This window comes from Gorilla gorilla, chromosome 10 (assembly GCF_029281585.2).
Source record: "Gorilla gorilla gorilla isolate KB3781 chromosome 10, NHGRI_mGorGor1-v2.1_pri, whole genome shotgun sequence".
Classification (NCBI taxonomy): domain Eukaryota; kingdom Metazoa; phylum Chordata; class Mammalia; order Primates; family Hominidae; genus Gorilla; species Gorilla gorilla.
This window is the reverse complement of record NC_073234.2, coordinates 56,064,521-56,077,931: the sequence shown is the minus strand read 5'-3', so window position 1 is coordinate 56,077,931 and position 13,411 is coordinate 56,064,521. Positions and strand designations below refer to the sequence as shown.

The 13,411-nt window shown below is 41.9% G+C and overlaps 2 protein-coding genes across 4 annotated transcripts in view; one reads left to right on the top strand and one right to left on the bottom strand.

The window, feature by feature from the left end:
• LOC101144649 (putative protein PLEKHA9) overlaps window positions 1-12,270 on the bottom strand; it is a 43,684-nt gene extending 31,414 nt beyond the window's left edge. The window contains 1 exon segment of the mRNA XM_019038032.4: window positions 12,191-12,270. The gene's annotated coding sequence lies outside the window, so the exon portion shown is untranslated.
• Window positions 12,258-13,411, top strand: part of ANO6 (anoctamin 6) — a 218,413-nt gene continuing 217,259 nt past the window's right edge. Inside the window, exon 1 of one of the 3 annotated variants that reach the window (XM_031000832.3) lies at window positions 12,258-12,642. In XM_031000832.3, coding sequence (XP_030856692.1) covers window positions 12,573-12,642 — 70 coding nt within the window. In that variant the 5' untranslated portion in view covers window positions 12,258-12,572. The remainder of the gene's footprint in view (window positions 12,643-13,411) is intronic. The other 2 variants (XM_031000833.3, XM_031000831.3) reach the window with 2 other exon arrangements.

Below are 13,411 nucleotides of genomic sequence, written 5' to 3'. Positions count from 1 at the left end.
ACATCAGAACAGCAACGTCTCCTTCTCTCTCCCACATTAGAAACCTTTCCCTCTCTTGACCCCCATTTATGTTTCTATCTACCACTGCATTTCTCCACTACTCTACAGAAAAACTCAATTCAAATATTTATTGAGTATCTACTATGTGCCAGGCACTGTTTTAGATGCTGGAGACATGGTAAGGAATAAAAGACAAAAGCACTGCTCTCATGGAGTTTATCTTTTAGTTGGTGAAGACAGACAAGAAACAGAATAAGGAACCAAATTCTGTAGTATGTAAAAGGAGGCTACAAGGTAAGGAAAAAAGAAAGCAAAGTAAGAGGGATAAGGAGTACAGATGTAGAGGGGTCGAGGGTTGCTGACAACCTGTTTGGGAAATTTATACAGACAGAGCCTTATACCAAGCGACGTGGATTGGCAAGCAGAGCCTGAGCTAGCCCTCATTTGATTCCCCTGGACCAGGCATTTTGCAGAATAAATATCTTGCACGACCATAAAGAGTGACTCTGGAGATTTTGCAATTTAAATAGGGTGGCTTTGTGAAGACTTTAGCTAGAATGGGGAGCTGTTGGTAGTTAGAGAAGAGAGATATGATCTGCCTTATGGTTTAAAAGCATTACTTTGCCAAAAAACAAACAAACAAAATAAAAGCATTACTTTGGCTGCTAATGTCATGGGTGGACTATGTAGGGGACAGAGGTGGAAGCAGGGAAACCAGATAGGAATATAATCCAAGTGACAGAGGATGATGTCACAGATGAGACATTGGTAGTGAAGGTTGGGCACAGTGATATAATTCTGGATATATTTCTGAATAGACTAAAAAGGCTTTGCTGATAGATTGGATATGGGGTGTACAAGAAATAGAGGAGTTAATGCTGACTCCAGAGTTTTGGGCCTGAGCAATTAGAAGGATGGAGTTTTGATTATCTGAGATGGAGGTTATGGGTAGCCCAGGGTCTGGGAGGAAAATCAGGAGGTCAATTTTCAATCTGTTAAATTTTAGTTGCCTATTAGCATTCAAGTGGAGATGGAGAGAAGTCTAGCATTCATGGGTCTCAAGGAGTTTCAGGTGGCATCAAAGAGTTGTCTATAGTCACTATGACCACTTCCTCTTCTTTCATTCTCCTGTGAAGCCATTCTAAACTTTTGTTCCCGCCTCTGAAACTATTGTGGTCACCAATAAATTCCCATCACAAAATCCAATGGCTGATTCTCTTCTATCTCAAATGAAACTGTTCTAGCCAGGTGTATTGGCTCATGCCTGTGATCCCAGCTCTTTGGGGAGGCCGAGGCAGGTGAATCACCTGAGGTCAGGAGTTCGAGACCAGCCTGATCAACATGGTGAAACCCCATCTCTACTAAAAATACAAAAGTTAGCCAGGTGTGGTGACATGCACCTGTAATCCCAGCTACTCAGGAGGCTGAGGCATGAGAATCGCTTGAACCTGGGAGGCAGAGGTTGCAGTGAGCTGAGATCGTGCCACTGCACTCCAGCCTGGGTAACAAGAGCGAGACTCCGTCTCAAAAAAAAAAAAAAGAAAAGAAAAGAAAGAAAACTGTTCTAGCTACAGAAAAATTGCTAAATAGCTAGTTTTTACAAAGCCGCCCAATCAGATTCATTTGGCACAGGAGATCATTTCCTCCTTTTGTGAAAAAAATTTTAACTTGGCTTCTACAACCTCACCCTTTCCTGTTGTTCCCCATTGCTGACTGCCCACTCCTGTTTAGTCTCCTATGCTGATTATTTCTCATTTTCCCCATGCGTATGTTGAAGAAAAGTGTCCTAGGGCTCAATCCTCAATCCTCAGACATCACCCCTTTGTAGAAACTCATTTTCCAAGTGATCTTATTCAGTTCTAAGTTTATATGTCTAGTGCAAAGCTCTCCTCCAAATTCCAGATTCATGCCTACTGGACATGTCCACATAGATGTCTAATATTACATTCAAACTTACAGGTCCAAAAAACTACACTACTTCCCCACCCCCTTGCTTTCCTGTAGTCTTTCACATCTCAGACACAGCAACTCCATTCTCATAACTCAAGTTAAAACCTTAGAGTCATCCTTGACCTTCTTTTTTTCCCCATACCCAAATTCACTATATCAGAAACTCTTTTCAGATCTACCTCAAAAACACATAATCCACATCCACCATTACCATCCAGTTCACTGCAATCATCCCTTCACTATATATACATATATATATACTATATACATATACTATATATAATATGCATATACTATATATACTATATATATACTCTATATACTATATATAGTATATACATACTCTATATATATACTATATACACTCTATAGAGTATATATATACTCTATATACACTCTATAGAGTATATATATACTCTATATACACTCTATAGAGTATATATATACTCTATATACACTCTATAGAGTATATATATACTCTATATACACTCTATAGAGTATATATATACTCTATATACACTCTATAGAGTATATATATACTCTATATACACTCTATAGAGTATATATATACTCTATATACACTCTATAGAGTATATATATACTCTATATACACTCTATAGAGTATATATATACTCTATATACACTCTATAGAGTATATATATACTCTATATACACTCTATAGAGTATATATATACTCTATATACACTCTAGAGTGTAATAGAGTGTATATAGAGTATATATATACACTCTATAGAGTGTATATAGAGTATATATATACATTCTATAGAGTGTGTATATAGAGTATATACACACTCTATAGAGTGTGTATATAGAGTATATATATTCTCTATAGAGTGTGTATATAGAGTATATATATTCTCTATAGAGTGTATATAGAGAATATACATACTCTATAGAGTGTATATAGAGTATATATATACTCTATAGAGTGTATATAGAGTATATATATACTCTATAGAGTGTATATAGAGTATATATATTCTCTATAGAGTGTATATAGAGTATATATATACTCTATATATACTCTATATATTATATAGAGTATATACTCTATACTATATATACTATATATACACTATATATACAATGTATACTATATATATACTATATATAGTGTATATACATAGTGTATGTATACTATATATACTATATATAGTATATATACACTATATATGTGTACTATATATATACACACACATATATACACACACACACACATATATATATATTCTGGATATATTTCTGAATAGACTCCATATATATATATGTTCTGAAAAGACCATATATGTATTCACTATATATATATATATATATATACACACACATATATATATTCTGGATATATTTCTGAATAGACTATACATATTCTGGATATATTTCTGAATAGACTATACATATTCTGGATATATTTCTGAATAGACTATACATATTCTGGATATATTTCTGAATAGACTATATATATATATCTTTTTTTTTTTTTTGAGACAGAGTCTTGCTCTGTTGCTCAGGCTGGAGTGCAACAGCACGATCTCAGCTCACTGCAATCTCTGCCTCCCAGGTTCAAGCCATTCTCCCATCTCAGCCTCCCGAGTAGCTGGGATTACAGGCATGCACCATCACACCTGGCTAATTTTTGTATTTTTAGCAGAGATGGGCTTTCACCAGGTTGGCCAGGCTGGTCTCGAACTCCTGACCTCTGGTGATCTGCCCACCTTGGCCTCCCAAAGTGTTGGGATTACAGGCGTGAGCCACTGCGCCCAGCCAATCGCTTCACTATATTACACAACTAGTTTCCCAACTGGTCTCTCTGTGACTACATTTGCTATTCTACCGTCCATTTTTCATAAAGCAGTCAGAAAGATCCTTTTAAAATATAAGTTAAATAATGCCACCCATCTATTTCAAATATGATTTCCATGTGATTTAGAGTAAAAGCACCAGTCCTTCTGTTGCCCCACATGGCCCAAAGTGATTAGTAGCACTCCCTCTTTCTCACCAACCTTGACCCCATCCCCTACCACTCTCCTCCTCCACCAGTAGGCACTATGGTTTGAATGTGTCCTCCAAAGTCATATGTTGAAATCTTGGTCCACAGTGCAGTAGTGTCAGGACCTTAATGAGAGGTGTCTGAGTCATGGGCACCACCATCATTAATGGATTAACGCCATTATCTTGAGGATGAGTTTATTATTATTGTTATTATTTTACTTTTCAGATGGAGTCTCACTCTGTCACCCAGGCTGGAGTGCAGTGGCGCGATCTCAGCTCACTGCGACCTCCGCCCTCCAAGTTCAAGCGATTCTCCTGCCTCAGCCTCGCAAGTAGCTGGGATTACAGGCGCCTGCCACCTCGCCCAGCTAATCTTTTGCATTTTTAGTAGAGATGGGGTTTCATTATCTTGGCTAGGCTGTTCTTGAACTCCTGACCTTGTGATCCACCCAACTCAGCCTCCCAGGCGGCATGAGCCACCGCGCCTGGCCGAGAGTGAGTTTATTTTAAAAGGATGAGTTCAATACCATCTCAAGCTTTACCTTATTTTGACCTTCACCTTCCACCATGGGATGGCAGCAAGAAAGCCCTCTCCAGATGTGAGTCCCTTGATCTTGGACTTTGCAACCTCCAGAAATATTAGTTAATACATTTGTTTACCATAAATTATCCAGTCTGTGGTATTCCGTTATAGCAGCACAAAGTGAACTAAGACACTATACCACAGTCCCCATGGCCTCTCTGCTCTTCTTGAAGACACTAAGCATGAGTGTCTTCAAGGCTCTGGCCTTTGTATTTCTCTCTTCTTAAAACCCTATTCCCGCGGGTACTTACATGTCTTGTTCTGTTACTTCTTTCAGATCTCTGCTAAAATGTCAGCTTATCAGAGGCTTTCCCTGACCACCCCACACAAGGTCCTTCCTCAGTCATCATTCTCTATCATTCTGGCCCTGCTTCATTTTTCTCACTAGTACCTGTCATCTCCTGACATATACTTATTTACTTGTCTCTATTCACTAGAATGGAAGGTCATGAGGGCAGCAAAGCGGTCTGTTTTCATTTTAACTACTGAATCCCCAACATCCATGAAAGTGGCCAGCATATAGTTCTCAGTAAATATTTGAGGGTTTTTTGTTGTTTGTTTTTTGGAGGCAGAGTCTCACTCTGTCACCCAGGCTGGAGTCCAGTGGCATGATCCTGGCTCACTGCAACCTCCACCTCCCTGGTTTAAGTGATTCTCCTGCCTCAGCCTCCTGAGTAGCTGGGATTACAGGGGCACGCTACCACGCCCAGCTAATTTTTGTATTTTTAGTAGAGATAGGTTCCACCATGTTGTCCAGGCTGGTCTTGAACTCCTAAGCTCAGGCAAGCCACCCACCTCGGCCTCCCAAAGTGCTGGGATTATCGCCTGGCCAATATTTGTTGAATGAATAAACAATTGAATGAAGAATGATGGCAGTATGAGTCAGAACACAGATAGTGGAAATGTGTGGCAGCCAGCCTCCAAGATGCTCCCAGTGGTCCCCGCCTCTAGTATTCATGCTCTTGCATCAGCCCCTCCTACAGTTTATACAGCAGACTGACACATGTAACCAATAGCAGAAAAGACAATTTGTGACTTACAAGGCAAGGTCATAAAGGACATTCTGGCTTCCATCTCATCTACTCCGCTGCATTGCACCATGCCATGAGGACACTCAAGCAGCCTGTGGAGAGGCCTTCGCAGGAAGAAACAGAGGCGCCTGCTAAGAAGCACCATGAGAGTGAACTCTCTGACAAGCAAGTCTTAAAAACCAGTCATCCCTGAATCCAGTAGCACATTAAAGTTAATTTACCATCATCAAGTTGGCTTTACTCCTGGGATGCAAGGTTGATTCAACAAACACAAATCAATAAATGCGATTCACCACACAAACAGAATTAAAAACAAAAACCACATGATCATCTCAATACATGCAGAAAAGGCTTTCAATAAAACTCAGTATCACTTCATATTAAAAATCCTCAACAAATTACATATCAAAAGAACATATCTCAAAATAATAAGAGCTATATATGACAAACTCACAGCCAACATCATACCGAACAGGCAAAAAGCTGGATGCATTCTGTTGAGAATTGGAACAAGACAAAGATGCCCACTCTTACTGCTTCTATTCAACATAGTACTGAAAGTCCTAGCTAGAGCAATCAGGCAAGAGAAAGAAATAAAAGGCATCTAAAGAGGAAGAGAGAGAATGAAACTATTTCTCTTCGCGGATGATTGATTCTATACCTAGGAAACCCCATAGACTCTGCCAGAAGGATCCTAGAACTGATGATACATAACTTTAGAAAAGTTTGAGGATATAAAATCAATGTACAAAAATCAGCAGCATTTCTATACACTAATAACAGTCAACCTGAGAGCCGAATCAAGAACACAATCCTGGCTGGGCACATGACTCAAGCCTGTAATCCCAGCACTTTGGGAGGCTGAGGCAGGAGGATCTCTTGAGCCCTGGAGTTCAAGACCAGCCTGGGCAACACAGGCAGACCCTCTTTATAAAAATTAAAACAAATATTACCAAAGCATGGTGACATGTGGCTGTAGTCCCAGCTACTCAGGAGGCTGAGACAGGAGGAAAGCTTGAGCCTGGGAGGTCAAGGCTACAGTGAGCTGTGATTTTGCCACTGCACTCCAGCCTAGGTGACAGAGTGAGACCCCATCTCAAAAAAAAAAAAAAAAAAAAAAAGAAAAAAAGAAAAAGAACAAAAAAGAGAGAAAGGAATCCCGTTTACAGTAACTACTAAAAGAAAAGGATACAATACCAAAGAACAGAGCTTACCAAGGAGGTGAAAGATCCCTGCAATGAGAATTACAAAACACTGCAGCAAGAAATCAGAGATGACACAAACTAAGGGAAAAGCATTCCATGCTAATGGATAGAAATAATCAATATTGTTAAAATGGCCATACTGCCCAAAGCAATTTATAGACTAAATCCTATTCCTGTCAATCTATCAGCTATTTTTCACAGAATTAGAAAAAAGTATTCTAAAATTCATATGAAACCAAAAAGAGCCCAAATCACCAAAGCAATCCGAAGCAAAAATAACAAAGCTGGGCTGGGTGCAGTGGCTCACACCTGTAATCCCAGCACTTTGGGAGGCTGAGGCAGGTGGATCACTTGAGGCCAGGAGTTCGAGACCAGACTGGCCAACATGGTGAAATACTATCTCTACTAAAAATATAAAAATTAGCTGGGTGTTGTGGCGTGCACCTGTAGTCCCAGCTACTTGGAAGGCTGAGGCAGGAGAATGGCTTGAACCCAGAAGGTGGAGGTTGCAGTGAGCCGAGATCAGGCCACTGCATTCCAGCCTGGGCAACAGAGCGACACTCCGTCTCAGATAAATAAAATAAAATAAAATAAAATAACATAAAATAATAAAATAAAATAAAATAAAATAACAAAATAAAATAACTAAAATAAAATAAAATAAAATAAAATAAAGTAACAAAGCTAGAACAAAGAACAAATAACATCACAGTGCCTGACTTCAAACCAAAGGCTATAGTAACCAAAAGAGCATGATGTGTACAAAAACAGACATATAGACCAATGGAATAGGATACAGAACCCCAAAATGAAGCCACATATCTACAATCACCTGATCTTTAAAAAGTCAATAATAACAAACAATGAGGAAAGGACTCCCTATTCAATAAATGGTGCTGGGATAACTGGCTAGTCATATGCGGAAAGTTGAAACTGGACCATTTCCTTTCACCATATAAAAAAGTTAACTCAAGACGGATTCAAGACTTAAATGTAAGACCTAGAACAATAAAAACCCTGGAAGAAAACCTAGAAAGTACCATACTGGACATTGGTCTTGACAAAGTATTTATGACTAAGTCCCAGAAAACAATGGCAACAAAAACAAAAATTGACAAGTGGGACCTACTAAAGAGCTTTGGCATGGCAAAAGAAACTATCGACAGAGTATATAGACAATTTACAGAATGGGAGAAATTATTTACAAACTATGCATCAGACAAAGGTCTAATATCTAGAATCTGTAAGGAACTTAATTCAACAGACAAAAAAGAAACAATCCCATTAAAACATGGGAAAAGGAAATCAACGGACACTTCTCAAAAGAAGATATACACGTGGCCAACAAATATATGAAAAAAATGCTTATCATCACTAATCATTAGAGAAATGCAAATCAAAACTGCAATGAGATACCATCTCATACCAGTCAGAATGGACATTACTAAAAAGTCAAAAACAACAGATGCCGTTGAGGTTGTGGAGAAAAGGTAATGCTTATACACCGCTGGTGGGAATGTAAATTAGTTCAGCCACTATGGAAAGCAGTTTGGAGATTTTTCAAAGAACTCAAAACTACCATTCAACCCAGCAATCCCACTACTGGTTATATACCCAAAGAAAAATAAATCGTTCTACTAAAAAGATGAACATGCACTGGTATGTTCACCGCAGCACTATTCACAACAGCAAAGACATGGAATCAACCAAGACCCTCATCAATGGTGGACTAGATAAAGAAAATGTGGTATATATATACCATGAAATACCATGCAGCCATAGAAAAGAACCAAATCATGTCCTTTACAGCAACATGGATGCACCTGGAGGCCACTATCCTAAGCAGATTAATGCAGGGACAGAAAAACCAAATACTGCACATTACCACTTGTAAGTAGGAACTAAACATTTAATACACATGGATACAAAGATGGAGACAATAGACACTGGAGACTGCTTAAGCGGGGAGAGTGGGAGTGGGGTGGGTTGGAAAGCTATTTATTGGGTACTACGCTCAATACCTGGGTGACAGGATCATTCATACACCAAACCTCAGCAACATACAATTTACCCATAACAAAACTGCACATGTACCCCCAGAACCTAAAATAAAAGTAGAAGAAGAAAAGAATTTCAGGATGGCAACCACAGAATCTTTTTTAAAGAATTATTTTAAGTTCTGGGATACATGTGCAGGATGAGCAGGTTTGTTACATAGGTAAACGTGTGCCGTGGTAGTTTGCTGCACCTACCAACTCATCACCTAGGTATTAAGCCCCACATGCATTAGCTATTTATCCTGATGCCCTCCCTCCCCCCACCCCACCCCCCGACAGTGTGTGTTGTTCCCCTCCCTGTATCCATGTGTTCTCTTTGTTCAGCTCCCGCTTATGAGTGAGAACATGTGGTGTTTGGTTTTCTGTTCCTGTGTTAGTTTGCTGAGGATAATGGCTTCCAGCTCCATCCATGTCCCTGCAAAGGACATGATCTCATTCCTTTTTGTGGCTGCATAGTATGGTGTATATGTACCACATTTTCTTTATCTAGTCTATCATTGATGGGCATTAACCACAGAACATTTAAATCCCAAGCGTTAGGCCCATAAGAGTGTGAATACACTGTTTGAATGCCCATCAAGCTGACCGTGCCTGGACTAGATAGTAAAGTTATAGGACTGAATGAGTTCTATAGGGAAAGATGAGAAGAAAAGAGACCCAAGACCTGAAGCTAGAAAACAACAACTTTTACAGGATGGGCAGAGAAAGAATATCCTGGTGGCCAAAAGTTGTATTTAATCAGATGAATGAATGAGAAAATAATTGTTCTGTGATCCCTGACTTGAAAAAGCTTTGCAAATACAAATAACCTGGCTATATATTAATATTTTATTTCACAAATTATTATTGTATGGATGATAATTCTTCAGGGGTAAATGTGTGGTTCTTACATAGGCCTATTATCCTATTTCTGAGGCATATATTGATTGCTCAACTGAAAAAAATGCAGAAGAGAAGTGGTAGGAAATAAAATGGATTAGAGGAAAGAATGGAATTTACTAATAATAGAGTTCCCTTCTAGCAACAGTTAGCTTGACATATAAGGCCAACAATGTTTCGCTGCAACATTTATCAAGGAAGAAAAATGTAAACTCTTAAAAATCTGTGAAGAATTCTAAATGACTAATTAAAACTTGTTGCAAAGTCAACTACGATAATTTTTTAACTACAAAGTAACTTTGACCGAAATCTTAGTCCATAAAAATGAGAACAAGGTCGGGCGCGGTGGCTCACGCCTGTAATCCCAGCACTTTGGGAGGCAGAGGCGGACGGATCACGAGGTCGGGAGATCTAGACCATCCTGGCTAACACGGTGAAACCCCGTCCCCACTAAAAATACAAAAAATTAGCTGGGCGTGGTGGTGGGCGCCTGTAGTCCCAGCTACTCCGGAGGCTGAGGCAGGAGAATGGCGTGAACCTGGGAGGTGGAGCTTGCAGTGAGCCAAGATCTAGCCACTGCACTACAGCCTGGGTGACAGAGCGCGACTCTGTCTTAAAAAAAAAAAAAAAGGGAACATTTGGTGAAAGAACTATGGCAGGGAGTTGATGAGACTTTGAATTTTGAATTGGTGGGGGAAAAAGTGATCTGAAAAAAAATGGATTGGGACATGTCTCTGGAGGTGGTTTATGAAGAGGCTATGAGCACTGATTCTAAAACAAGCTGTTGAGGTTTCAATACTGGCTCCACTATTTATTCCCTGTGTGATTTTGGACAAGTTCCTCAAGTTGCCTCACAACTGAAGAAAAATGATAACACTTTCTAGGGTTGTTATGAGGGTTGAATGACTGGATGTTTATAAAACATGTAAAACTTTTCCTAGCACATAAAAAGTACTACACAAAAATTTGTTAAAAGAAAATTGTAAAAATTGATCATGTAACCAAAACACTTTTGAAGTTTCTACTTTTAGTGAGTTTCACAAGCTCAGGGGAGAGTGTTCAGTGAAAGGAAACAATCTCTTCTCATCTTTCTTCTCCCATCATTTTTTTCTCCTATCTTCAGAGTAATGTATTGCTGTCTCTTTATACTAAAAACAATTCTGTTTATTCAAAAAAAGTACCTCAAGAAGCAAGTATAGTGTTTCCCAGGTATTTTCTTAAAAGTAATTTCATCATGTCTTTTCATGTATATATTCATGGCTATTTTCCCAGTTAAGATTGGTCCCAATGTTTTCTTTCTTTCGGAGAGAACATTAAAAATGTTAGGAAACTGAGGTGCAAGGATTGCTGGAGGCCAGGAGTTCGAAACCAGCCTGGGCAACATAATGAGAAACCCATCTCTACAAAAAATTTAAGAATAAGCCCCACATGGTGGTGTGCTCCGCTTGTAGTTCTAGTTACTGAACTCCCACCTCGGCAACACAGCGAGACCGTCTTAAAAAAAGTATGTGGAAGAAAAAACATGCACAGTAGATTTGGTGTTATTGTGATAACCCTAGCACTTCAGTGGAAAAAATATAAAAAATTTCAATGAGTAGACAATAACACATATAACCAAGATTTCAAATATACCTTCTAGCCCTTTTGAGAAGTCAAAATTGAACAACCTGAATGTACCAGCTTTTTTGAAAAAAGTTTTGTAGACACGCGATCCCCAAAACCTGCCGTTCAAACAACTCCAAGGGTCTTTAAAGTACTAAATCCCTTTGTATTTGTCCTATCGGTCCCTCTGGTTTCCAGGAAAGCATTAAAAATAAAAATAAAAACTCTCTGCCTTAATTTTATTTCACGACTTTCTTTTCTCTTATTATAGCTTTCCACATTGCTTTAGAAGAGTTTACATCTAACTCTAGTGGTCTTCGGCTTCTTCTCCCTCTTTGACACAGAGGAATAGTTTCAATTGTACAAATAGGCTGGACGCTTCAGCGATTATCTTCCGACCACTCCCTGTGTGCTCGCGCGGGCGGGGGTAGGGGGCGCTTCTCCACTCTCCGCGACCTCAATGTATGCGGAAATCCTCCTGCCTTTGTGCACACGTTTATTTAGAAAATTCTCTCCACCCCCACTCCCGTCCGTCCCGCCCCTTCTTCTTTTGCTTATTCTCTGAGTTTTGCCTCTCCTCCCACCCCCACTCCACCGTAATCTTACCCTACCCGTACAGATTCCACTTTCCCACTTCGGAGCTAGTGTAATTTAAGATCCCCCCATTATTAGCTCCACGTCGCCTTTAAAAGCCATTCAAACGAGTTCGCCTTCCAGGGTTCTGCAGTTGTGCTGCAGCAGCATTTCCCTCCTCTCCAGTATCAGACGTTAAAACAAAGCAAGCCACAGTGTGTGTCCACAGACGACCTTGGAACGAAAAGCTGCCCTGTTTGGGATCAATGCTTATGGAACCCAGTCCACTCCCGCACTCACGTGTTCCCGCCTCGCCCTCCAGCTAGTTCCCCCGCGCGCAGGACCGCACTACTCCCTCTGCAGTCTCGCCTCCCGACTTCCTTCTGCGCGCCTCGTAAAACCGGGGAAGTTCAATCATTCCGCAGCGAGCCGCGGCGGCCGCACTGGGCATGCTCAGTCTCCGGGCTCCGCTCGGCAGGCGAGAGGCGTCCTCCGGCTCTGGGCTTCGGTCGGTGGGTGCCTCGGCTCGCCTTTCCCCGGCGCTGGCTGGGCACAGCGGCCCCTGAGCCCAAGCGACACACGCCCCGCGGTCCCCGATCCGGCCCCTGGGAGAGCCGCGCCGTTCTGGAACCCGGGAGCCCCCAACTTCGCGCCAAGTTCGGAGCCGCCTTCTGAGGGAGACATGAAAAAGATGAGCAGGAATGTTTTGCTACAAATGGAGGAGGAGGACGACGACGACGATGGGGATATCGGTGAGCGAGGGGTCCCCGCGCCCCCACTCGAGAGCCCGAGCCGACGCGGGAAGAAGTTCGGGGACTGCGCGGGGGCGCTGTGCTCTCCGCGGGGGAGGTTGGCCGAGACGCTCGGCCGCTCCGGGCAGGGGAGGAAGCCCGCTGTCCCCGGCTGCTTGCAGACTGAGGCCCCGGTGCGGCCCCGGCGGGGCGGAGGCGCGGGGCGCGTGGTGGCCCCGAGGACAGGCTCCTGACGGGCGGGGGATGCTAACCCTGAAAAGCCTGGCAGCTGCGGGGACGCCTCTGCGTGCGGAAGTCTCCACTCAGAAGCAACTTTGGGGTCACTTCCCCGACTTGCACAGTGCTAGGGTTGCCGAGGAGCCTCGGCACTGGGGCGAGCCCCCTGGGCGGGGTCCGGGGAGCAGGCCCGCATTTGGAGGACAGGGTGTGACCCATCTGAATCCTCGTTAAAGTAAAAGCCGACCGACGGCTCTGGGAGGTTTGAGGCCTGGCGGGGTGGCCCCGGGAAGTGATTTGTGGCCGCTAGGCGCGCGCTGGAAACCCTTTCCCATCTGCGGAGCCCGCCGGAGCTGTGATCGGAGGAGGAATTCCCCCAGGCAGGGTGGACCGCAGGGCCTTTTTCACTCGTCCTGAGGGGCCCTGGGGCTTGGGGAGCAAACCTGGGGTGACCCATTTCTAGTTAGAGTTAAAAATGCATGGAAGTGACAAGCCGAACGGAGGGAGAGCTGTTTTAAGAGCAAAAAAAGAAAAAAAGGGCAAACAAAAGGGA